Source organism: Microcebus murinus, chromosome 7 (assembly GCF_040939455.1).
Source record: "Microcebus murinus isolate Inina chromosome 7, M.murinus_Inina_mat1.0, whole genome shotgun sequence".
NCBI lineage: Eukaryota > Metazoa > Chordata > Mammalia > Primates > Cheirogaleidae > Microcebus > Microcebus murinus.
The window spans coordinates 77,384,011-77,411,982 of NC_134110.1; the positions used below are offsets into that span (position 1 = coordinate 77,384,011).

A 27,972-nucleotide genomic window follows, 5' to 3' on the forward strand; every position below is an offset into this window, starting at 1 on the left:
AATAAGGGACATTGAAAGTAAAATTTAAGGAATAAGTAAGATTTGGTCTTTGTGTTGCATAGGGTAGGAAGACTGCCCAAAAAACAGAATATGCAAAAGGCTTGTGGCGGGATGGAATCCTTAGAGACCATCACGTTTAACCCTTAGATTTCCCAGTGCAGAAACAAAGGCTCAGAGAGTTGATGGCATGCGCCACTGGCAGAGCAGGGACTGAAACCCAGGATTCCTACGTTCAGGTCTAGTGCCCTTTCCATTCCATTGTGTTGGTGAGCAAATGTAGAGAATACTAGGTTGTTTTATATATGATATTTGCCATTTTCTGGTCTGTGATATTTTGTGGGCAACATGTGATTTTGTAATTTATTTTCATTTAAAAATAATTATGGCCAAGATTGTATTCAAGATATACTTTTTTTTAATTGCCAATATTTTTATGTATTTACAAGGAATATGCTGTAAAGTGTAAATAAATGTACAAGAGAGCACAAAACAGAAAAGAAAGAACACTCTCACATTTAGTTCGCTGAAGCTGTAACAGCATCATAATGGCCTGGGACTGCTAACGCAGCTCCCTAAGTGGCTAAATTACACTCAGGAGATCCTGATTCCGCGGTGTAAGCTGTTAGTGCTTTCAGACATTTTGGGAAATGCATCCATTGCCCCATTCCAAGCTTAATTGGTATAATAAATGTCAATTAAAGCTCCTTTAAGATTTTAAACTGCAAAACTCAAGTGAAACTACTTATGTATAGACTTACACAAGACGCTTCTATAAGAAGTCTCTCCTAAAAGAAACGCAGTGTATTTACATTTACCATGAGCTACATGGACACACACAGCAAACGTGTATTCACATCGGAAAGAACAGTATTTTTCCCAGCTATCCTAAACGTATCACTCTTAAATGGCTTTTAAACTGTTATATGCATTATATGCCAGTAGAATTCAGTATTCTTTCAACATATATACAGAGATCACCAACTATGCATCAAGACTGGAAATACAGTAGTAAACAACATAGACAGACATGCCCCCATCCCATCAGTATGGAAGGATCCTCTAAGACACTGCTAGAAAGCCCTTTTCCATCACTGATTCTATGTCTATCCACATCTCCTTTTTTAAACTTTTATTTATGAGGCTTAAAAGACAATTATTCATCCAGTATAAATATAAAACACAGTCTTTGTTAACTTCTGAACTTGGCAAAAAAAAACCATTTGGCATGTCTTCTATATAGCCCATTAATTTAAGGTGTCAAAAAAATTCCGTTTTAGTTTAAGTAGCCCAAGCTGCCAATTGTTTGAAATCATCATCGTCTTCTTCTGCCCTCCTGGATGATGCTGGAATATAAAATGGATGCAAATTAGTAATCGGTGACATTCACACTTCCAGCACAGAAAACAGGTGTGAGTTACAAATAAAAATGTGTTTATGAAATAAAAAAAAAATGTGTGCTAAAAGGAATGGGTGTCTGGCTATTGCTTTAGGCAATTATCCAACCACAGGTAGTTGAGCTGGGTGACAGACCTGCGCGGGATCGACGTGCAGTGGAAGGCATGCTCGGCTTTCTGTCTGGCTGTGCTGGGAGAGAAGAAGGAGGCACATTTGGGAGCCGTGTATTTGTCATCTTCTTATTTAATTCCTCCTGCTCCAATTCTTCAAGTTCTGCCATCAACTCATCCTGAACATAGGAGAAAAGAAGAATTATGGAGTTAACGTTTCAAGACGTGGGTTTCCTCAAACACAATAACAAGAACATCTGCTACCCAATTGATATGTGAGAACCCAGTGAAATGGAATATTTACTTTAAAACTAAGTCTTTTTTGCAACACTGAGCAATGATTAAAAAAATGAATATTTTGGGTTGTGCAAATTTGTTGTAGTTAATCTTATAATACTTCAGTAAACATCCATTCAAGTAATTTGTGCTAGCTGAATATATAACCTCTTCACAGTTTCTGGGAAATTTTCACCTTGCCTGTCATTATTCCAATATGTTCTTTTCTTTTCTTCTGTTTAGAATCTATGGAACTTTAACTGGAGAAAATAAATATTTTTCTTTGGGCTAATGTTATTGAAAATAAAACAACATGTATAACAAAACCATAATGTACAGAAAGTAAAAAGAATCAAGATACTATCAAAATTATTTTATCAAATCACCAAAGTCAATATAAATCATTCTGTACCTTTGGGTTAAGAAAATTTCAATTCAAGATAGATATGCCATACTTCTTCTTCTTTTTTTTTTTTTTTTTTAGCAATAATTCCAGAGAGTCTGGTCTAATATTAGACTACTTTCTGTCCTCAAAACCTTAAAGAGGCAAGACTTGTTCAAGACCTTAAGGGTGTTAAGTCACCTTATGCCAGGTCTGAGATGACCTGAGAGAGTTCAGATGTCACTGGTTCCATAAGTTCTCAGGTGGAGTCCAACCCCTCTCGGGGAAAGTTTGGGAATCACAACGAAATTTGGCATCAATGGAATTCTGAGGTTGTCACTATTAGAAATAACCTGGGACACCCTTATATTCAACCAAGTAGATTTTTCATTTATACATGCACTATTACTTATTACTATCATTCCAAAAATTTAGTGAGGGCTCAATCCTGGACAGGTTTTAAACTCAGTAGTGAGGATGCAAAGTTGGATCAATAATCCCTACATCCAAGGGAGCATTTATGCTTAAATGTAGGAGAAAGGCACATAAACAAATAACCATCCTATATTAAAGTGAGAGTAATAACACTATGGGACAAGAGAGGAGATATTTAAGACAATCACAACATTTGATCAAGACAATGAGTATCAGATTTGCAGCAAGCTAAAAGATTGACCTTTATTAAATCTACCTCATGAAAAGGAAATAAAATATGAAGGTATACAGCATTGAGCCAAATGAAATAGCATAGACAGTGAAGTTTTGTGCTTTATACTTCTTTCTCTACAGGCTATAGGAATAAAATGGCATCAGAATGGATACTCCAATGTCCTGTTTCTGCTCACAAAACAATTAGAAACAAATATAGCAAATATAATAATGGCGAAACAAGCTATCCTATGCTGAATGCGTGCCCAGAATTGCCAATAGTGCTTGATATAGTCATCAATAGCACCAGAAAGATATTGATGCTTTCTTTGGCAAATATGATGACAACAGAGTAATCATCTCCACCATCATTTTTAGTCTTAAGGTACCAAATACTTATTTGAAGATTAAGGTAAGAATTTTAGGACAGGTGTGGTGGCTCATGCCTGTAATCCCAGCACTCTGGGAGGCCGAGGCCAGAGGATTGCTTGAGCTCAGGAGTTCAAGGCCAGCCTGAGCAAGAGTGAGACCCCCGTCTCTACTAAAAATAGAAAATTTAGCTGGACATCATGGCATGCACCTGCAGTCCCAGCTACTTGGGAGGCTTAGGTAGGAGGATCACTTGAGTCCAGGAGTTTGAGGTTGCAGTGAGCTACAATGATGCTACTGCACTCTACCCAGGGCAACAGAGTGAGACACTGTCTCAAAAAAGAAAAGAATCTTAGAATTTAAGATATTTTAGAGATTATCCAGTGACATAATAATCTTCATTTTACAGGCTAGAAAACTAAGAGTCCGAAAAGTAAAGGGACTTACACAAAGTTTTAATAAATGGTAGAACCCACATGTCTGCATAAGCCCAGAGCCCTTTCCACCATATTACAATGCATGCCTTAGATGCTTGTTAGTTTACACCAGGGGCTGGTGAACTTTTCCCATAAAGGACCAAACAGTCATATTGCAGGCTTTGCAGGCCACGTATCTTCTTCTGTCACATAGTTTTCTTTCTTGTTATTGTTCTCCACAACACTTTAAAATTGTGAAAACCATCCTTGGCTCACAGGCTAAACAAAAACAGGACATAGGAAGGATCCTAAAAGCTATATTTTGCTGACCCCTGGTATATACCATTTTTAAAGAGTGTTAATTCCTCATTCTCACCTTTTAGGATTTCATGAAACCACACCTTACCTGTTAGATTTGCTATTTTTAATATCACACAGATGCAGGAAGTTGGATTCTTCACCATGCCAATCTAAGATTTGGAAATGTTTCTAGATGTGTACTAGTGCTACTCATATGTGCTTTGATAGAACAATTGAAATTCACAGTGCAGACACCACCATTATAATTATAGTCTGTCTGTTTTATTGGACTGATTAATCTAAACGGAATGTGTGTGTTAATAATGCCACTCCATATTTATTTTGTTTCATAGCCTGAGTAATAAACAGCCTAACCTCCAATTTAACAGCTATAGAGAATGATAGGTCTGTTCCTTGCAGAGTGACACAGCCTGTTTTGTTTTGCCCAGATGTGTCAGCACTTGATTCCTCACAGTGGGGCTATTTGGCTTCAACCATTAAAAGTCACTAACTTAACATAATCACATGCTGTGTTTTCCTTAATAGCTAAAAACTTAATTAGGAGGCTATTTGCCAAAATATATTACTTTTGCCTTTAAAGTGGAGCTAGTAGCACTTCATTTTTCTCTTAACAGGAATAGCTAACAAATATCACTTATTCTTTTGTAGTAAAGGAAACTGCCTACTATATGAAAGGAAGCTACCCTTTACAGCAGCTACAATCCTACATTTTTCATATTCTGTCACCTACCTCATCAAAGTCATCACCAAGACCCATCCGTTGAGAAAATGCTTCTGAGATTTCTTGGGCAATATCTTGTTGCTCTGTGATATCTTGCATCAAATCATCTATTTTGTTCAAATCCCTGGGAAATAATATTTTATTGAACTATTTTAGAATTTTGACTTATAATTGTGAATTGAGATATAATCCCATATGAAAAAAATGAGTCAATTTAATACAAACTCTTAGCTACTTTAGTAGGATAATAAAAATTCCTGATGATATTTATCAACTTTGAAAATAATTTGCATTTCAAAAAAACCTTAATCCTCTATGTGTACATATATTTTAAAAATAAATAGCTATTACATTTGGAACTCACTAGGAATCAAATTATTTCACAATTATCAATATTTGCAGGCCCTCTTTGAAGTTTTATCTGGTATGACACATATAAAATTTAAATATATGCTGCAGGAAACGGTGCCATGGACCACAAGACTAGATGAGCTACGGCAGTTCTCAGTAGCCACTATTTGGCAGCGTCCCTTTGGAGAAGCAAAACTCTGGGACTAAAGATCTATTTTCCATATTACCTAGTAGCTCAGCAATCCTGACTCCCTAAATGCTTTCACATAGTGGCGCTACCCTGGAAGGTTACTAAAGAGAGCAGGACTAAGTCCATGAAACCCTATGAAGAATCAGCAACTGCAGCAATGAAGTCCAGGCAGCCACAAGCTCAGGATGGACAGCTGCTTCAGAGATAGTGTCTAGCACCTGAGCTCCACTGGCCCCTAAGCACCTGCCTCAGCTGTCAGTGTCTAGATGCCAGAGTCTGAACTCTCTCTATAGTAGTACCCTGTCTCTGAACCATTCCTCCAACTCTGAAACTAGGCCAAACTGATTGGATACAAGTAAAGTGATGACGTCCCTCATTATTACATAACCCGGACACCAAAAGTTTGATTTCCAGTGGAATTAATCTTTTCTGGGTTTCTCTGACTCTATATACTGTAAAAACTGAGCATTTGGGCATATTTATAGTTTCATGTAGTAATCAAAAAGAATACTTTTACCGCCCTCCTAACAACCTTTCTCTCTAATCTTTACTACTCTATTTATAACAAATATACAATGAATACATTTATAAAAAGGAATATGAGAAATGTAGGGCTAAAGTTTGGGCCTGGGAGTGAATTTTTCTCAAAAGGAACACAATGGTATGAGGCTGCTAAACTACTTGGAGAGAAAGGCTGATTCGGTAATACATTTGGCACCTGGTTTACAGCAACAATAGAAGATTTTGACTCTGACAATGAATCCAGTGATCTCTCTGAAGCTGTCAAAATGGTGGCTGATTGTTAATGAATTGTCCAGACAAGATGTTAGCCAGGGTGTCTTCACTGCTCCCAGTCTCCACCTTTTCCCTATTTTCCCACGCTTTCCTATGGAAATATACCTACACCCCTCAGGCACCCATTGCTTTTGCATCCTTGGCCCAGGATCCACTATTATGTCCAGTAGCAAGAAAGGATCAAGTCTCAGGCATTTATTTCCCAGGGTGAATATAAAGCAAATTCGCCACCAGCCCTGCTACCCCTGTGAATATTAATTACTAAGTGTTTACCATGTACCAGGAACTATGCCAAGTGCATTGTATCTAGTAGCTCATTGAATCTCACAGTAACTACATGAGGTATCTTCTTTATTTACATATTTGGTGTAAATAAATGTGTAAATATTTACATTCTTTAGTTTACTTCTTTATTTACATATAAAGAAACTGAATCAGGGAGAGGCAAAGTAATTTGCCCAAGGAATAGTCAACAGTAGCACTGGGAGTAGAATCCAGAAAATTTGACACCCCCCCAAACTTATGCTCATAACTATTATTCTAAGTCAGTGGTTCTCAAACATTGGGTTGTATCAGAATCAGGGAGAACTCAGTTACCAAAAAGAAAAAAAAAAAAAAAAAAAGCCCAAACCCTGTCTTAGTTCAAGGAGCCTGGGCATCTGCATTCTCTTTATTAACTCTCTAGGTGATTCCGATACCCTCCAAAATTTGACAACCACCATTCCATGGTTCTAACATCCTCACTGATGTTGACATTGTAGTCTTTTTAAAATTACAGAATTAAATTATTTACAGGTAGAGTTTTGACCACCATGAAGGAGCTGGGAAGCCTTAACTGCACATCCTTCCTTTTTATGGTCTTTTTAAAATTTTTGCCACTAGAAACTCTAATTTTTCTCTGAGAGACTATTTCATTCCATATCAAAGAGCCTCAAAGAGTAAGCTCATTCCTGCCATAATTACAATATAGTTCCAAAGGCTTTTTCCAACACTGAGGGAATTTATGACTCACAGGGAGACCAAAGTCACTTACATGTTTTCATGAACTGTTTTCATCGCTTTTGCAGCGAAGCCCATGTTCCTTAACACCTCGGTGTTCGTATGTGAGTTTTCCAGGGCTTCTCTCTGGAATTCAATGGTGGAAAGTGTGCCATCGATCTGAGTGAGTTGCTTCTCAAACCTCTTCTTTCTCTTCAGTGCCTGTAACGCAGCTAAATAAGGGAGAAGTCACATTTATAAGGAAGGAGACCAAGACACTTACTCAAGAGACATTTGCTCAGCATCAAGCATGGACTTAGAATTGCTATAGCTAAAGACAGTGAGGACACCAAATAAACCCGAGAGACTTAAGGGTAATATCTGTCCTCTGAGTCAGCCTCCAGGGGTAGGGAAACCGTAGCCTTAGGGCCACATGTGGCCTTCTGGATCCTTGAGTGCAGCCTTTTGACCGAATCCAAATTTTATAGAACAAATTCTTTTAATTTGCTCTGTGAAGTTTAGATTCTGTGGAGGGGACACACATGGGAATCCAGAGGGCCACATGTGGCCTGGAGGCCGCAAACATTTTGTTATTCTTTTCTTCCAAAGTCTGGCAAATGTAAAAGGATGGCAAGTGAGTTTTTATATTCCATCAAATATGCCACAAAAAATGTTTGTCACTATTGGATTTTAGAAAAAAGATAAAAATATGGATAATAATTATGCAATAGAAAAATATACCTTTAAAGAAGGAAAGAACTTTAATGTCTGTTAATTCTAGACCCATTTCCTTAAAGGCAACTTCTCCGAGATGCAGAGAAGTTAAGTGACTTGCTTAAAAGTAGACAGCTAGTGGCAGCTGGAACTAGAACCTAGAGTGCTGAGCTCATGTCTTGGTCTGAGATGATTACGAGATGGCCATCAAAGTTATATCCAACCATGAATGTCTATGAAATCAACACTGCCAGAGTTGTAATCAAGGACTAGATGGTGTACTGACAGAAAAAGGAGTATCACCTTCAGAGAAATGATATCCAAATAATTCTCCCAGTAATACTTTTTAGCAAGACAACCTTACTTTCTTCACTCTGAAACCACAAAACTAATAGAGTCCTTTTGACTATGGCACCTCAGAAAGTGCCCAAGAGAAGGCCCTAAAATGTCCATTTTGATAAGGCATTTAAGGAGAGTTCAGGAAAAGAACTGCAGAAAAATTTTAATATAAAGATAAGTGAGAATTAAACAGAATTGGCAAAAGAACTTACATGGTTTCAGAGTGAAGTAATTAGTTTCAGAGTGAAGTAGTAGTGAAGTAAGTTATCACAAACAAGATTTCTAAGAGAAGTATCTTTTCTGACTCTGTTTTAATCTATTTCTTCTTGTAATTCCAACAGTTTTTTTTTTTTTAACTTTGCTTTTATTTTGATATACAAAGACTCATACCCATTATACTTTTTGGTGGATGTTGTTAATCAGTATAAAAATTAATCTCTGTACCATTTGATCCCTTTTGCCTTACATTCCATTTTGTTTTATATTAAGTTAATATTTAGCTTTCTTTCTATTACACTTTCCATGTAATAATTTTTACATGGACCTTTATTTTAAAATTATTTTTCATTTGCCTTTATTTGGTATGCCTATTACAAATAGAATACACTTGGATGTTTAGCTTGTATGATTGTTTTTAACCCATTTAGATAATCTCTATTATTTAATGTTAATATTTAATTATTTAATTCTATTATTTAATTTAATCTTAATTATTTAATGAGATTTTCACTCAGTCTCATTCATTGCAATAACTGACATACTATATCTAATATGGTCTTTTTATTGTCAAATTTCTTGTGTTTTTATGCTTTTTGATCTCTTTCTGCTTTCTTGTCTTTATGTAAACTGATGAAATTTTCTTTGCCCATGTTTTCCCTTTAATTATTGGACAGTTGCATATACTATATTTATTCTCCTACTGGACACCCTTGTATTTAAAATATACACATATAATTAAACAAGTTTTCTACTCATGTTGAAAATTAATCAGTATCTATAATTTACTGTTCCCAAAGACTCCCTTCTCCCCCGAACCCTGCAATGTTTGATTAAAATAATCTGCATCTTTTTTATTAGTTCCAGATGATTACCAGGTTTTTTTTGTTATACTTTCAATTTTTAAGGAAATCTTTCTTAGTGATTGTCTTAAGTTTCATAGACACAGATTTCAACAATTACACTAAACTGTAGTGTTTAGTGGCTTATTTTCTTACCATTGCTTCTCAGAGCCTGCATTATACTCTTTCTTGGATTGCTTTTTTATTTTACTGAAATGAATCTTAAAGGTTTTTTTTCAGGAGAGGTGCATAGATATAAATTTTCTAAATGCATATGGGTCTGAAAATGTCTTTATTTTGTTTCAAACTTGAGTGGTAGTTTTGGACTTTTACAGAATGCTAGGTTCAAAACATTTCAAAAATTTTAGGCCATTATTCCATCATCTCTGAGTAGCCAACATTTCAAAAGTTTGATAATAAAATTATTCTCATCCCTTTGTAAATAAGCTGTTTTCTTGTTTCCTCTCTGGAAACATTTAAGATTTTCTTTTTCAACTTGGAGTTACGAGTTTTCACTAGTATAGGTCTAAGCATGTGCCTTTTATTTTTTGCTTTTTCCAACTATGTATTTAGTGAGTATTTTTACTCTGAAGAATCAAGTCTTCCTTTAACTTTGGAAAATGTATTTTTTTTCTGTATATTTTTATTTGGCCAATTAATTTATTTCTATTTTTAGTAGAGACAGAGTATCGCTCTTGCTCAGGCTGATTTCACACTCCTGACCCTGAGTGATCTGCCCACCTTGGCCTCCCAGTGCTAGGATTACAGTGTGAGCCACCACGCCCGGCCAGGGAAAATGTATTCTTATTTCTTTTATTACTTCTTTCTCCTCCATTCTTTCTTTCCACTCCCTTCTGAAATCCCTATTTATTGTTATTTAATTATACATACCATTACACACACATTATCTCAAAACATTCTCTCTGTTTTTTCTCTTTTGAAATCCCTACAAGATGGACATTGTATTCTTTGGCTCTATCCTCTAATATATTAATTTATTTCTGTCTTTTTGATCTATGTCCTAGGAGAATCCCTTGACTTTATTTCCACCTCACTAATTTAATCTCTAGCTATCTTCATTCTACTTTTTGTCCTCTTTTTAAAATTATGTTTTTAATTTCTAAAAATTTCTTCTTATTCTCTAGCTGCTCATTTTTATGGCAGCCTATTCTTATTCTATAGATGCAATAGCCTCTTTGAGTCTCTCTGAAGATACTAATGCAAGTTTTATTTTTAACATCTTTCCTTTCTGACATAATCTCTCTTCTCTTGGGTTCTGTTGTTTGCTTTGCGTATCTTGATCCTTCTCTTTTATACAATTGCTTTTCCTCAAAATTCTTCTGATCTTCTATTGTAGGTTTATGTAAATGAAAGACTAGAATGGTTAATATAAGTAGCTGTGTGTCTTGTCCTTATTGCAAGAGTGTTTCCACAGAGAAATCTCCCCTGAAATGGAAGGCTTCCCACTGCTCTGTGTAAGAAGTGGGTGGGGTATACCAGCAGGCTGGCTTGGGGTAGGGAGCCAGAACAGAAGCTAGGGATTCCTACAATTGCCAAAGAAAGGTTTCCCTGTGGGTGTGGGACATTTGTACTTCCTTTGTGAGTGCCACGGATACATCACGCTCTGCTCTATTTCCCAATCCAGGTGCAACATCACAATTTAAGTCTTTGCTGAATAGCATTTGCACTTTATTATAGAAAAGATTTTGTTTAAACTACCCTTTAGGAAAGAACTAAATAATTCCTTTAGATGAAATAGTTTAAAGTCCTTTTTTATAAATATCATACTCAAGAGAGAATTACCACATTAATGGGGGTGAGGTTTTCCCTACCACACAGGCAGAATGGCCCCACGCTGTTACTCTGCCTGTAAATCCATATCTACTGTTGCATTTATCACACTATATTGTAATTATTAATAAAATCTACTCTACCCCACCTCTCCTGTGCCTAATTACAAGCCCTTGGAGGAAAAACAGAGCATCCTATTTACCTGTTCCCCCAGCACCTGGTCCAATACCTGGCACATGGCCAAAAACATACATAACAAAAACTAACACTTGGCCGGGCGCTGTGGCTCACGCCTGTAATCCTAGCTCTTGGGAGGCCGAGGCGGGCGGATTGCTCAAGGTCAGGAGTTCAAAACCAGCCTGAGCAAGAGCGAGACCCCGTCTCTACTATAAATAGAAAGAAATTAATTGGCCAACTGATATATATATAAAAAAAAAAAAATTAGCTGGGCATGGTGGCGCATGCCTGTAGTCCCAGCTACTCGGGAGGCTGAGGCAGGAGGATCACTCAAGCCCAGGAGTTTGAGGTTGCTGTGAGCTAGGCTGACGCCACGGCACTCACTCTAGCCTGGACAACAAAGTGAGACTCTGTCTCAAAAAAAAAAAAAAAAAAAAAAAAACTAACACTTATTGAGCACTTGCTATATGTTGAACTGGTGATAAGTACTTTATGTGCATTATGTGACTTATGTTATTTAACTCTCATAACAAGTTCAAGAGGAGGTAATATTATTGGGCATTTTACAGAAGATGAGATGAATGAATATTAAAAGAATAAATTTGATAATTTTGCACACATATTATAAGGACAGCATAGTATAATGGAAAGAGTATGGCCTTTCAGAGTGTGAATCCCTCTTCCATGACTTAATAGATGTGTGTTCTTGGGCAAGTCATTTCCCTTCTTTAAGCTTTAGTTTGCTGTTCTAGAGATGGGGATCATATCTGACTGAGTGATTGTAAGAATTAGCTATAATTTGTGGAAAATACCACATATAGTCTCTGTGAATGGGATGTAGCAGCTAAATTAATAACAGAATTTATAGAACATTCTTAATTAATGAGACTATATTTCTTATATCTGAGACCACTGAGCAGCAAATTATCCATTTTTTTTACCATAACTCATCATAACAGGAACACAATATTACAAAACATCTTCACATTTCAATAATTACAGCAAACAATATTACTCAGTAGAGTAGCCTAAGAACCTAAACTCCAAATATACATCTCCACCCAACATACAGGAAGTAGAAATTTCAGAGTGTGTCTCCTCCCCACCTTGTCCATCTGGTTCAGTGTCTATACTTATTTAGAATTTAACTGGTATCTCTTGATCCAAGGCATTTTTCGTTTCTTTTCTTTTTTTTTTTTTTTTGAGAAATTCTTTTAAGGTCTCCATTTAAAAATGTCATGCTTCCTAGTAAAACTCAGTTTTAGATCTTTAGATCACTTTCCACAAATCAAAAACTGCAATTTGGTGTAAAGGATGAAGCTTTGTAGTCTCTAGACCTATATTTTAATCTTACCTCTATCACTTAATAACTGTGTACAATAATCTTGATGCATGACCTGAACTCATCTTAAGTGATAGTCCCTCATTTGCAAAACAACAATACATAGAAGATAACAATAGAAAACTATGCCCCGGAGTTGTCTACTTTCAAACCCGACTCCCTCTATCCACAGCTATGTGGCTTTATGTAAGTTGCTTACTGGAAAATGGCAATATAACTCATGTGGTTGTTGAGAATTAAATGACATAATATATACAAAGTGTTTAGTGTAGTGCTTGGAACATAGTAAGTGACTCCTAAAATGTTAAGGATCATCATCATCATCATCATTTTCTTCATAGGTTGTTAGAACCACGTGGTGGGAATCACATGGTACATCACCCAACCTTGCAAATGTTAGTTATTAATAATAATAAGTTCTGGTTTGGACACAATTTTAAATACCTATGTTAACATATGGTTTCTGCCTTTCAAAATATTTGGGAGAAATTTGAAAATTCACCAAGAGTTGGAATCTCTCCTTACACTACAATTCCCGTATCACAAAATACAGGTTGGCCCAAATCAGACTCCCAAACTCAGAGGGAGCCAGGCAGGTAATAATAGCAAGTGAAGCAGAGAGAGGGTCAGGGAAAAGGCCTTCTATAGAGAGAAATGTTTCTCTAGTACAGAAATAAAAAATAGTGCAAAGGTGATGATAATAAATGGCAGTGAGTACTGGCCTCAGTATCAGGTAGTCAAAAGGAGGAAGTGGGGACCTCAGTGACCTGGGAGCATAAACCTGATCTAATAGAAGCAACACTGCTTGGCTGCCTGGATTCAGTCAGTGGCTGCCATGAAAACCTGTAGGGCCAGCCCACCACATGTTTAAAAAAAGCATGCAAAATCCCCCAATTTTAAAAAAATTGGCATGCAAAATCCCCCAATTTTCAAATGCTGAGTTATGTTTTTTCTAAAAACCCTGTGTAAGAGAAACCAGTGACTTTTGCATGGCTGGATCTGGCCCAGGACAGATGACATTTACTGTGATTTCTGCCTGGCACATTAAGATTCTCCCAAACAGTAAGGCAAGAGGCTTCTGTTCCAAATTGCCAAGAAGTACATGTGAGTCTCTCCATAAGCTATTTCTTACATGAAATGATGATGCCACTGGTACACCATGATCTGAGCAGGCCTTAACTTTGTTTCATAGTACACAATTTGGGAAAGAAGCAGCTGTATTTTTTCAAAGGCATGCAACAGATGCTGCAAATCGAGCATTGGTCCTGATTTGGCAAAGAAGGACATTTTGAGAAGCATGAAATTTAACCTCTGTAGAAGGTGCAATTCAATCTTCCATACTCCTTCATGTGCTTTTAAGCAGCTGGGGAGACCTGTACAACATTCTTTCTAAAACAAAGGAAGCTACCATATTCCTTTGTTGTAAAGAAACAGCCAGGGCTTTTGTCTCCTTGCATAATAGGGATGCTCCTTCAGCAATGGAGATGCAGAACAATTTATATACCTCTGCTAACAGGATACATAAGTCCTTACTGCTGCCCACTGGGGACTGACACTGAAATGTAAGAATTACCCACCTGAACCAAAATTAAACTAGCCCTATGCAACTCTATTCTACTACTCTGACAAAAAAGGAAGGCTTTTTAGTCATTTATACCAAATGACTTAAAACAGAAGAAAAGAGCTGCAGTCTCATTGCTCATATAATGTATAGGGCGTCTTGGTTTTAAAAGCCAATCTTTTACTCATTCAGGATGTATAAATGTGTGCATTGTTAATCCATTATTAAATAATGAGTTCTTTAGTCATTCAGGATGTCTAAATGTGTGCATTGTTAATCCATCATTCTTTATACATTCTCTTCCTCTTGGCAAACAGAAAGAACCTTTTAGGAATCATCACATCCAGTGAATATAGACAAACCTGTTTGTGAAACATGAAACTGCATTATGATAGCTCTTCTCTGATCCAGGAATGGACAATCTCTAGAGAAGGGCTAAAAGGTGAGGCTCTGAAGAGAATGCTTAAGAGACATATGTCACACATAATTGCTTATGTCATCTTTTGCTTTTAACTGGGGAGTCTCACGATCACGTTTTATATGAGGAACTCTAATGTAAGCCTTGTTCTTACTCATATACAAATCACTTCATAATTACACAATACCTTCTATTTATAGCACATTGTTTTAGTTCTCAAGAAGCAAAATCTGAATAAGCATCATCATAAGCATTTCATAAATGAAATAAAAACAAAAGTTCTGTTCAACATTACAGATTAAATTAGAAACAACTGGGGAAATATTAGAGAATTTTAACAATCATTTGGCCAGGGGCATCCCATTATGAATTTCACTGGATTTCTTCACTTTTAAAAAATATTCTTTATACGTTCTCTTGAGTCACTTAACAGCTATATACTGAAGATCTGCCACATGGCCTGGTACCGTGTTAGGCACTGGAGGGACAAAGAAATAAGGTTATAATCTCAGAGAGGCAAAATATGAAATGGGCATTCGATTACCTATTCATCATTCAGCCGGCATTTATTAATCACCTACTATGTTAGAGGCACTGTGCCCAGGGATATTAACATGTGTAAGTTACATTCTTCATCTCAAGTAGTAGAAGAAATGTAGAGGAGATGAATGAAAGACACATACAAGGTACAGTGGGTACACAGAGGAACATATAAGCTCTCTCTGGAGGGTAAGGAAAGGCTTTACAGAGCACACAGGGTAGATAAAGTCTGGGTGACTGTCTACACATATATTCAACACACTAACCAATAAGGAACATGAATGATGAAAGAAAATACACAAAGGGCTCCTTCCAACTCCTGACCCTCTCCGTACTGCAAATCTCATACCAATGCAAAGTTTCTGGCTGAGATATATTAGAAACTAGGAACTATAAACCTTAAAAATAGAACAAATCACACCAGCTTGCCACACCAGCTGGATCGTATATGGAACCTCCATATTTTCAGAGGTCTCAGCAGTATTAAACGTCATAAGGAAAGTAAACAAGACAGCTAGAAGAAGGCTAGAGCACAACAGTGATATATAGGATTATACGATGGCAAAACAGATGCCTGAGAAAACAATAAAAAGGAATGAGATTTGGGAGAAAGTAAAGAAGAGATATTCTGAGGAAAGGGCATTTGGAAGTATAATACTGCTGTAAGCAAGCCAGTGACTTTGGAATATATTTTGTGTTTAAAAAATGCTGACATTGGCCGGGCGTGGTGGCTCACGCCTGTAATCCTAGCTCTTGGGAGGCCGAGGCGGGCGGATTGCTCAAGGTCAGGAGTTCAAAACCAGCCTGAGCAAGAGCGAGACCCCGTCTCTAGTATAAATAGAAAGAAATTAATTGGCCAACTGATATATATATAAAAAATTAGCCGGGCATGGTGGCGCATGCCTGTAGTCCCAGCTACCCGGGAGGCTGAGGCAGAAGGATCACTCGAGCCCAGGAGTTTGAGGTTGCTGTGAGCTAGGCTGACGCCACGGCACTCACTCTAGCCTGGGCAACAAAGCGAGACTCTGTCTCAAAAAAAAAAAAAAAAAAAAAAAAAAAAATGCTGACATGGCCGGGCGCAGTGGCTCACGCCTGTAATCCTAGCACTCTGGGAGGCCGAGGCGGGCGGATTGCTCAAGGTCAGGAGTTCGAAACCACCCTGAGCAAGAGCGAGACCCTGTCTATACTATAAACAGAAAGAAATTAATTGGCTAACTAATATATATATATAGAAAAAATTAGCCGGGCATGGTGGCGCATGCCTGTAGTCCCAGCTACTTGGGAGGCTGAGGCAGGAGGATCACTTGAGCCCAGGAGTTTGAGGTTGCTGTGAGCTAGGCTGACGCCACGGCACTCACTCTAGCCTGGGCAACAAAGCGAGACTCTGTCTCAAAAAAAAAAAAAAAAAAAAAAAAATGGTGACTGATTCATATTTTAAAGTGCAAAAGAGGAAAAAGACAGGCTGGCTGAGCAGTGCCCTCTCCCTTCTCCAGAGAGACAGTAAATGGACAAAGGAAATTATTTTCCAACGGAAATGATGCTCCTCTCCTCATTTTAAAGAGCTTGAGGTTGTTTTTGAAGAAGAGACAGTTCTTAATGCTAGAATATTATGCAAGAGAATATTAGAGAATGTAAATCTGAGAGGGCAAGTTCATGATCTAAAAGTGCTATCAGCCTTGAGCTGTCAAAAAAGGAAAAAAAAATGCTTGTATAAAAGACATATTTTAAATACCCACTGAAATTCTCTTTTCTTATAATTAATTGCTTCAGAGGTCAATTGCCAAGCAAGTGGAATTAACCTGTTATTGGACCAACATACCAATACGTTAATTAAAACCTACTTAATATTCTTGGTAAAAACCCAATTAATTGTTTGACACCAGGCAGAATATGTAACTAATTGAATGAATGAGGTTTTAATTCACTACTAATATTATTCATAACCTCATAAATTGGTAACCTTTGCAGGCCTGTTATCACCCAGAATATAGAAAAAACAGTATGAATATGAAACCAGCAAATATTAGCAGAAAAACTTAGAAATAGCTGGTTATGCTTAATTTGACAGGGCAATTTACTACACATACATGTTAAATGTCATATATTTAATATGGTCCTATTTTCTACTTGTAAAAAAGTATTCCCTGTTTGTATGATGAGCAGTATTTTGTAGTACTGTGCTTGTGGCTTGCAGGTGTTCTACCACCTAAAGTTTGAGAACCAACGAACTATATCCCTATAGCCCCTTTCAAGGTTTCACTGTTTATGATTCTATGACTATTCCTTTGAGACCCTATGGTCAAAAAGCCTTGAAAAATATACAGCTCCTGAAGGTGACTATTAGTATTTGAAATTCCTTAAGAATAGATTCAACTTGAAATTGATGATGAACTATATTATTCTTATATTTTTTTCAAATATAAGTAACATCACCAAATCAAGATGGTTTTCGTAAATAAAAGTTTTCAAAATGCTCCCAAAATGATAAAACATGGGCTCTTATATAAGTGATCTTTGAAATATGTACAAATTAGTTTAACATAATCATATATATATATGTATTTTTGCTGCAGTTAATACGGTAGAAGTTTTGAGTTAGGATAATACCATTGTTCAAACACCAAGGTTATATTTACTTTCATTTTATATGTATGAAATATACAGAAAAAAATGGTAATGTAAATAGCACTGTTCACTGGGCAAGGCCTGTTGAACAATGTTACAGCTATAGCAAATAAGACACACCCAGTATAACTATGTAGCATACAAAACTACGTGAGAGAGCCAAAAAGATTCACTAGGAATTCATATTTAAGTAGAAAATAATATGTTTAAAGTGTTTGTCAAATACCTGGTTGCATAATTTTATTCTTCTAAATTTCCATTTAAGCCAAATATAAACATGTAAACTTTATTGTATTTAAGCTAGATGGTTGATATTGATTTTAATTTTTAAATGAAAATTAGGCCGGGCGCTGTGGCTCACGCCTGTAATCCTAGCTCTTGGGAGGCCGAGGCGGGCGGATTGCTCAAGGTCAGGAGTTCAAAACCAGCCTGAGCAAGAGCGAGACCCCATCTCTACTATAAATAGAAAGAAATTAATTGGCCAACTGATATATATATAAAAAATTAGCTGGGCATGGTGGTGCATGCCTGTAGTCCCAGCTACTCGGGAGGCTGAGGCAGAAGGATCACTCAAACCCAGGAGTTTGAGGTTGCTGTGAGCTAGGCTGACGCCACGGCACTCACTCTAGCCTGGACAACAAAGTGAGACTCTGTCTCAAAAAAAAAAAAAATAAAAAAAAAAAATAAATGAAAATTAAACATTTCATGTAAGGAGTCAGAACTTTTAGAGAATAACCTACTTTTCCTTTCCTGTAATTTTAAAATCACTATTCTTATTTGCTTGCTTTTTTGAGTTTGTTTCATTTTACGGGTGGTGATTATAGCATTGGTATTTTAAGTCACTAGATTGCTAGATTGAGGAAGAGATGATGGAGAGTGACGAAAGTGAGGGCTTCTAGCTATACCCCATCCTCTCACTGGAAACACAAGTTAAAAATACCTACAGAAAGGGCTTAGCACTGGCTGAAAGAGCCATTGGTCCAGGTTTGGGAGCTCTTACTACTTTAAAGCATGAAGCTTTGGACAGGGCCCTAAATATTTCCAACAAGCAATCCCCTATTAACACCAGTTGTTTGAAATAAAGAATCAAAATCTCTGGTACAGGAAAGTTAATTATTTAGGATAAGACATACTATATACTTTATATTTACTCCAGACTCTGGCTTTTTGTTTGTTTGTTTGTTTGTTTCTTCTCCTTCTGGAAACTTCTTTTTTTTTTTTTTTTTTTTTTTTTGAGACAGAGTCTCACTTTGTTGCCCAGGCTAGAGTGAGTGCCATGGCGTCAGCCTAGCTCACAGCAACCTCAATCTTCTGGGCTCAAGAGATCCTCCTGCCTCAGCCTCCCGAGTAGCTGGGACTACAGGCATGCACCACCATGCCCAGCTAATTTTTTGTATATATATATTTTTAGTTAGTCAATTAATTTCTTTCTATTTTTGGTAGAGACGGGGTCTCGCTCAGGCTGGTTTCGAACTCCTGACCTTGAGCAATCCGCCCGCCTCGGCCTCCCAAAGTGCTAGGATTACAGGCGTGAGCCACCACGCCCAGCCTCCTTCTGGAAACTTTTAAGCCAATTGTGTGTGTTAGAATTTCTATCAAATGATAGAAAAAGTAGGGGATTGTTCACTGATTATACTTTAAAAAAAAAAGGGAGGAGAAACTAAAATTACCAGATACATGAAAAGTACTAAACTAGCTAAGTTTACTACAGCAGAAGATTTAGGCGTGTGATTTTTAAATCCTCAATATTATCTTTATATTTAAATACAAATAGATTCACATATACTTAAGCATAGTACAAAAAATTAATAACAAAGTTATTCATGCCCATTCCAAAGCTAGTAAAAGCCTAATAAACTAAAAAAACAGAGTATTAGATCCTTTGCCTTATATAGCATTGGTTAGAGTACTGTGACTTTTTCTTTTCTGTTATCTTGAAAACCATCTGAAATAATTAATCCTAAATATTGAAAAATACACTAGCAATACTAAGTACATCTGTGGGTAAGCTCATAGTACTCCCCTGTTATAGTTTCTTGAAACTGTATAAATTCTATGACTTTGACATAATCATAGTGTTAGCAATAAATTTTCTACCTTATTCTGCCTTCTTTTGCCTGATTCGATAAACTAAAAGATAGTATAAGCCCAGGATAATTATATTCTATGCTTAATTTCCCAAAATGTGGTATCTTCTACTCTTGTGGAATTTAAATGAAGATTAATAATAAATGTTCCAATATTTATTATACTGCTCCAAATTCATGAAGCAAAAACCAAACTAGATATAATGTAACGTAACATAAGAAACAATGCCAACTGCTCTAGAAGTAGCCACAACACATCAGTAATCTATCGAAATCTGTGCCACGCATGCTTGAAAATAATGATCCTAGAACAGAAATACTCTACACTCTAGTTTCTGGGGAGTTAGGAAAGAAAATGACAATTACTAGAAGCCAATATGAGTACACAGAGATGAAAAATACCAAACTCATAGGCTTCTTTGGGTTACTAGATGCTGACTCAAGAAAAAAACAAAGACCACCCACTAGCCTCCCAACATCACACACACCAAGATCACCCAGAAAGCTTTGAGTACCAGGATTCTAAACCTTATTATTCCAGGTCTCTTGAAACAGAATCTCCTGGTGTGGCATTTTGAAAAGCTCTCCAGTGAATCAGATGAAGCTAACACTCTGTCAGTTCAGAAACCAGTGTTTGTAAACCCCAAGTATGCGAATATAGTTCAGTTTTAGGAATATCATTTACAAGGTATACTGGGGCATTGTTGAAGAAAGGAGAAAAAGTTGGAGAAATAAAATGAGATGGGCTAGGAATGTGGATTAGGTGTATTCATAGTTAGATGAATAACTGAACTCATTGAGTGCTGATCTGTCAAACTGGTAACCATGCCTTAGCTGAATCTTAGATGAAACATTGTTGCTGTCATGGAGAAGTCATCCTGGAATGAAGTCTCCAGTGGCATGCCACAGCTCAGTCCTTGGTTCTGTCTTATTCAGTATGTTAATAAAGACTTCTACAACAACAATAAAGGCTGTAGATCAAATGTGGGGCTAATTCAACTAAAAGAAATAGCTCATATAAAAGACAATAAAATTAGAATTAAAAAATCTTTATTCTAAGACAATTTAAAATAAGATGATGTTGGAGAGTAATAAATGTAAAAATACTAAATGTAGCTTAACTTACTGATTTAAATAAGGGGGGTGAGCAGTAAATCTGGCTGGGAGTTTTAAGTCTTTCCAAATGCAATGGTGGAAAAGCAAATGCAAACTGAAACTGTATTAACAGGAGTCTACATATGATCCTTGCCAGGGATCAGAGGAGAGGAGGGAGTGGGAAAGTGAAAAGTTTTAAAACAACAGCTTAAGTGAATAGGGCTCCCAGGGCTAATGCAGATGTTTTAGGTTCCCCCTTGTAGGGTGAAAGCCCAAGGAGAGCTTCTGAGAGGGGGAGAAAAGATGAGGTAGAGGTTGAGAGAACAATCACATTTACATTGATTTAGCTTTTCCAAAAGAGAGAGTGGTAATTGATTGGGGAGTAAGACCTGGCCTGTTGATTGTTGGCATTGGTTGTTAATGCCCCAGGGATAAAACTCAGGTTTGTTTGTTTTTTCTCTAGCCCTAGAATATTGAGTATGATACAAAATAATTAAATAAGCAAAGACAAACAGAACAATGTGATAGGATACCTGGTTCTAATTTGAATTCTGGGTAAGACTGAGATCCTTTATAACCAGTGTGAGTTTTATAGTATCATATGAACTATATGAACTTTCCTGAAGAAACCTTATTCAGGTGGCTAGTGAGGACCTTCAGGAAGTTCCCTAAATCCTTCTTTAGGAGTAAGCAGAGGGGAAGGTGGATAGATATTTCTCATCCAGGTATCTGAGTGATGAAGGAGGAGGGGAGAAACAAAAGGAATGGGTGAGGGAGGAACACAGTAGAGAGTAATCCCTTCCAGTCTAACAGCTCACTGAATAATACATTGTAAGTTCTCAAAGTGTAGTGGGGCTCGGAGTCATTGAGTTACTTGTTCAAGGTTCCAATGTCTGGACCCTACACTCAACCTACTAAATGAGAATCTTTAGTGGGTACTTGTGTGTACATTTTAATAAGCATCCAGAAGGAATTCTGATGCAGGAAATTTAAGAACCACATTTTGAGAAACTCTTTTAAGAAAGAAGGTCACCAGGTAATTGATAGCTCCCAGGGGAACTTCCATCAGGGTCCTGCAGTCTATGGCTGTCTCATTTTACCTAAGCCTTGTTTTTGCCCTCACAAGTATGGCATTCATCTAGCTGACTCTGTTGTGTTTCTATTTACACAGATGTCCTTCTGGTCCCTAGTGTTTGAGGGTTGCAGAATAAGCTCTGTGACAAGTATAATAAAAAGCAAAATCAAGAGCCTGAGGAGGTTCCTCCCACTGGGCTAAAAGTGGCACCCTGCACTTTCCCCCACTGAAAGGAAGACCAAATCTGTGGCATGATTCTGAAAGCAAATTCACCCTTGCCAATACACAGCCAGGCTTCACAGTGAGACAGTTTATTCCATGGAGGACTCTCTGCCTTGAAGATTCATTTCACCACACAGATACCAGATGAAGAGGTGCAATGGCCTCAGCACCCAATTTTCACTGGAATCATGTATAATGATACTATGTAGAGGTTTTGGCCAAATTTGCTTCCTCTCTGTCTCAATATTTCATCTCTCTAAGTCCAAGTGCCCCACAGCCTGAGGCCTAGCGATAACCCCAGGCTGCATCCCCACCCATTTCCACGTAATTACATGTTTGGAGTTTCTCTTTAGCCCCAAACAAGGCAAGCAACACAGGGCCAGGACTAGGGTGCTAGGGAAAAAGAAGGACATAGCATGCAAAATGTAAGTGGGGACTCACTCTCAGGGTCCCATGGTGTGTGTCTTAGGCCTCTCACCCTCCTCACTCTAGGCCCCGCCCTGGTGAGCAAACCTCAGCACAGTAAGGGGTCACTAAGGAGGTGAAAAGGGAAGGCAGAAGAACAGGAGACTTGGAGAATTGATTGCTGTCCTTATGTGAAAGGGCTTCATGGGACAGACGGAGTAGATTTATTCAATGTTATTCCAAAAGACAAAATTTGGGCCCATAAGTGGGCCAATTTCAGCTTTTAAAATATGCAATTATTATATACAAGGGCTAATATTTATAGAGCACTTTACCAAATGCTTTATACAATTATGGTATTCATCCTTGCAACTCCAAGGATCTATATCATCATTGCCATTATATAGATGAGAAAGCTGAGAATTAGATAGGTCAAGTCATCGGTCTAAGGTCACAGAGCTGCTAAGTGACAGGGCAGGGCTGAGAACCAAACCAGGGCTGTCTGCTTTGAAGCTCAGGCTCTTAACTACACGTAACACCAACTTACTTTCTATCAAATGTGTAAAAGCTCAATTGGGATATTATATTTAGGCAAAATCCCTATAACCATCAATAGATGTTATAACTAATAAGTGATATTATAAAAGAGACCTCATGAAAGAAGTTATCTGGTTTATTTGGAAGATGCTGATATTGACAGCATTTCCAATGCATGGGCCTGAGATTGAATTCTTTCTGTGGTTTGATTACAGATGCCCACCTGCTAACAGCATCTTTTATTCCTGGGGCCACTGCAGAACCAGGCCTGGGCTAACACCAGCAAAGCTTCCAATGACAGAGAGTTAATGGCTTTTCTAACACCAATTGCTTATTGGCACTCAGGAACTTCCCTGATTTAAGGAAGTTAGGTTGGTGGTGTTAATTAACATCATCTTTAAATTTTTGTCTTTATTTATAAAGTTGACTTCTGATATACTCCAGTGCATTGACAATTAGAGAACATTTCTGGGGAAAAAAAAATCAACAAAACCCACACTATTTTATGCTTTTGTCTCTGAAAGCAAATTTACATTTTTAGCACTTCCAAGAAGCAGATGTTCAATTTTTCAGAGTTTCTAAACCAATATTTACTGAGCAACCATTGTAGAAACAGCTATGTAGTGATCCAAATGGATGACAAGGGAAAAAACCTCTTGACAGACACTAAAATAATGTCAAAACGCATACCAAACCAAATGGGAAGGGACAAATAACAGAATGGCCAATGACTTTAGAAAGCTATAATGACATGGTCTTTCTTTAGAAATTGCCATTTAATAACTTGCCAAAATATTTTCAGACATAAAGTAAAAATAGAAACCAGTACTTAGCTCTAAAACAGGCTATAATATGGACAAAAGTTTTATGCAATGGCAGAGAAAAATGAAACTACCCTTTTATCGTCAGTAATAAATGAGCATAAATGTATCTGGCACACTTTTATGGGAAGAAGCAGGGTTTTCAAGGTGAACTCTTCAAGACATCATTCCTTTCTTGCATTAAACAATGGCAGCCTCATTTAGAGCAAGCTAAATCTTCCCAACGCTTCATTATTGCTAAACAAGCTTAACTTGAAGATGTAAATATTTGGGGTTTGGTGGTAAACAGAGTCCTGTATTACCACTTCTATTCTAGGTCTGCCATCGACCTAGCGTTACACGAGCAAATCACTTCAACTTCTCACAGGGTTTTTATATGTGTCACAGGCGCTGTTTAGATCTATTCCTACAGAGAGAGTTGTATACTGAAGATACCAATTAATTCTGGCAAAAAACCAAAGGGTTCAAGGTGCAAGAGGAGCACCAAGAATCATTAATGATTCGAAGTCCCTTGTGTGTGCCAAAAGTCAGTGATAAAAAATTTAATATTTAATTCTGCGACCTTTAAGATCTCAGTAGCAGAACATTCAACAGCTGAGGATCAAGGTAAACCAGAACATTCTAGAATATGTTTTACTAAAGATTTACATGCAAGTTAAAATGTATGGACTTAATATAAAAACATACAGCAGAAAACTTGGTATTTAGTGTTGGAGTCATCAGGGCTGGACCAGGGAGAGCTGAGCCAGGAGAAAAACTTAAGGAAGTGCCAGAAAACTCAGTAACCACCATAAATAATATTTTAATGCATTATTTTTAAAACTCAAAATTAAATACCAAAAAAATCCATGATGAACAAAATACCACATTTTAAAAAAAGATTTTTAAATAAAGAAGAGCTGTACACAACAATATAAGAGCTAGAGGCAAAAGAAAAAGAAGCAGTAATACTGATCCTATCTTTATTTAAAATTTTGATATTTTGTTCGGCATGGATTTTTTTTTTTTTGCATTAGCTTTGAGTCCTTTAAACATTGCCTAAAAATACTGTCCATCTTATCACTGAGATTCTTGGAGCCCCCTTACATTTTGCCATCCAAGCAAGTGTCTTGCTCAGCTCATCCTAGCCACGGCCCTGGGGGTCAATACTAGTTCCTAGAAAGGCTGTAGGAACAAACCGGGCCACCTGGGGGACTGGAGTGCTGTGGGCCGGACTGTCCCCAGAGTAAGGGCTGGAGGTAGGCAGGTAGGTAGGTGGGTGAGAGTTGGTGCCCGCGGGCCAGAGCCCGAGCCTACCTCGCTTATTCTGCTTGCCGTGCTTCTTGGCCAGGGCGAGTTCCTTCTGGATTCGATTTTCCAGGTACTCCTGTTTCTTGCCCAGCATCTCCTCAGTCTCCCGAAGTCGGGCCAGGGCCTCCTGGGGACTGGGAGCGGCGCGGCTCTTGGAAGAGCCTCCCCCTTTAAAGAACTTGCCCAACTTGCTCATGGCTGTGGAGTGGACGCGCCAGCGGTCCCGGGGGCGTCTCAGGAGCTCCCCGGGGCCGCACCTGGGGACAGGTGAGCGAGACGGTCCTCTCCGGGGCCCAGACCAAAAAAGGCGGTGCTCCTGGGAATCAACAAGTTGTCCCGCGCAGGTGACACTCACTCCTGGGCATTTCCTGGCCTTCGGCTCTGCCCCGCCCCTCGGCGCGGCTGAAGGGCGGGGAGGGCACCAGAGTCAGACGTCGGCCGGCGCCACCCGGCCCTCTGGGAGTTGAGGGAGAGCAAAGAAAAGTTGAAAAGACAGGGAAAGACTGCAGCAAAATTGCTGCTTTACCCACACTAGGGACATACCCAGGGATGAAGAACTAGTTTGTGAATGGCTCAGAGAAAAGCAAACCAATGTTCCAGGATGGAAAGCATGTGTGTTTAAGTGCGCTTTCCCTAGCTGGGTATGCATAATGCTTTATTCCATGCGTGGTGTGTGTGTGTGTGTGTGTGTGTGTGTGTGTGTGTGTGTGTGTGTGTGTGTACATACATAGTGTTCCTGTATTCAGGTCTCTGCTTTTGTGAATAAGAATATTCAGATCTTCTCCTCTAGGTGTATGTCCTATAGGTACCATTCTGTGGTGGCAGAGGCTTCCAGGACAGTTGCCCCTGTGATGCAGGTGTGTGGGCAAGCTAGAAGCAGCTGTTCTGGATGGGCTTGTCTCTGCATTTGTATAGTCTTGGCAGGTTGATTTGTACCTGTCTGCCAGATGGTATGATTGGATTCTTGATCATCCTCACATGGCTTGAAGTGGGTGAAAGATGGTGGCCACCTCTTTTCCTAATGTTAGAACTTCTGAGTGCCTTTGGTGGTTGCATTCAGTTCTATAATATGGAATCTGAATCTTTCAGTGTGATTATCAGTGTATCAGAAACCTTAAATGGGGCTGCCCTTGTTTGGCTCTATGTCAAATGTCATGACATAGATACCCTCAGTAACAAAAAGTGGTGAATATCCTAGAGGAAGAAACATTCTTTTGTTCATGTTTACTGTCTCAGTCCCATCTGTCAGAGCTGCAACCAAAGAGTTCAGTAAGATGAAAGGACAGCAATATGTAATGATTACGGATAATGTGATGCAACTGAAAACCTGTGCTGAGCATGCTACAAAGAAGTGGAATATGGAATTGAGTCTATGTTCTAGTTTTCAAGGACTAAAGTGTACTCTGCATCATTCAACTCTATTTGAGCATCATTACTCAGCATCCTCAGAACCTATTTGTACCTATTTGTGACCATTAGCCTGCCACTGTTAAAGGAGAAAAAAATGTATCCATTACTATGACAAATTCACCGTGATATTCAAGATCAATAACCCAATTTTGTTTGCCATCATACAACACAAAGCATTAAGTTAACCCATTTTACCCAACATTGGTGCAGCCAGCATCAAATTTTGAGAAAGAAATGGAAAGCTTTCACGGTTTACCAGTATACATCTTACACATACAAACATGTTAACTTATCATTTCCCAGTAACTACAACCAGTTACCTCCTATCATTTCCAGGCAGGAAATGTTTTGTGTTTTAAATCCCATGGTCTTTTCAGCAGTCCATAGCCTTAACCCATGGTCTTTTTAATATTTACACAACTTTGTTTCCATCTGCATGAGTTGGAGCAGAGGAGAAACTCATCAAGTGTTTGTTTAATTAAATAATATGGAGCGAGAAGTTGTTATTATGAGGCATTAACTCTAAGGGATCCTATAGCATTACTGAATTTATGGAAGGGTGAGTGCATTTACATCGGAACATATCCAGTATACTAAAACATTCTTTTGTGGTTCATTAATTACTATTTCTGTTAGAACACTGGACAAGTAGAACAGAGGGACTAAAAATTACAATGAAGAGTTGCTTAACTATCACCCATCCACGGCTTCATTCAAAAGATATTTATTGAGCATCTTGGTGGCCCAGGTATTGTGCTAGTGTTGGGGATACAATTAAGAATAATATAGAAATACTTTCTGTCCTAACAGAGCTTACAGCTTAGGGGAAAAGACAGAATTTAAACAAATTATCTCATAAATAATGGGCTTTATAAATTAAAGTTCTAGTAAATTCTATGGAGTAGTACAGAAACTATGAGAACAAAAACAGAAGAACCTAATCTTATCTTGATATCAAAGAAGAGTGTCCTCAACAAGTGAACTTTAAATTAGAATTTGAATAATAAATAATTCCTACTTGATTATTATTAAGTTACCTGGTTTTCAAAAAGGGAAATCTGTATTCTGGAATACGGAATCCCTCATTCGTTTATCCATAGATTCATTTATTTATTCATCAGTTCTAGCTGTGGAGATTCAACAGGGACTAGAAAGACAAAAATTCATGCATTTTTGGAGCTTACTTTTTAGATAAGGGAAGACAGACATTTTAGAAAGTAATTACTATATGTACTATATTTTTAAAAAGCAGAGAATGTTGGAGAATTAAAAATTTAAACAATATGTACAAAAATCCTGAGTCTGAAGTATTAATGCTTGAAAAAAACCAGTGTTGTTGGGGCTTAGAGATAGAAGAGGAGACTGGAAGAGTGTGCTGAGACTGTCTTTAACCATTAGTCAGAGTCCAGATCACATGGGGTCCACATGATGTGCTAAGGATCCTGTATTTTATACAAAGAGCAAATGAAAATGGATCAGACATTAACACAAAGAATCTAGTCATTAATTTATA

General features: G+C 37.7%; 1 protein-coding gene across 1 annotated transcript; it reads right to left on the bottom strand.

The window, feature by feature from the left end:
* On the bottom strand, positions 1–27,895 carry CHMP4C (charged multivesicular body protein 4C). Its single transcript, XM_076005193.1, has 7 exons — positions 27,749–27,895; positions 27,497–27,606; positions 25,056–25,505; positions 7,008–7,185; positions 4,648–4,762; positions 1,531–1,684; positions 1–1,343 (listed from the first exon to the last, which is right to left on the bottom strand). Exons 3-7 carry the CDS (start codon positions 25,243–25,245, stop codon positions 1,279–1,281), a joined length of 702 nt encoding a protein of 233 aa, XP_075861308.1. The 5' UTR covers positions 25,246–25,505; positions 27,497–27,606; positions 27,749–27,895; the 3' UTR covers positions 1–1,278.
* Between the last annotated feature and the right edge of the window lie 77 nt (positions 27,896–27,972).

Bases quoted from the DNA above. Each gene is read 5' to 3' on its own strand.
- CHMP4C (XM_076005193.1), bottom strand. From the start codon at position 25,245: ATGAGCAAGTTGGGCAAGTTCTTTAAAGGGGGAGGCTCTTCCAAGAGC. The intron at 7,186-25,055 runs GTAGGCTCGGGC...TCCCTTATTTAG, and splicing joins CGGCAAGCAGAATAAGCGAG to CTGCGTTACAGGCACTGAAG. The intron at 1,685-4,647 runs GTAGGTGACAGA...TCCTATGTTCAG, and splicing joins TTGGTGATGACTTTGATGAG to GATGAGTTGATGGCAGAACT.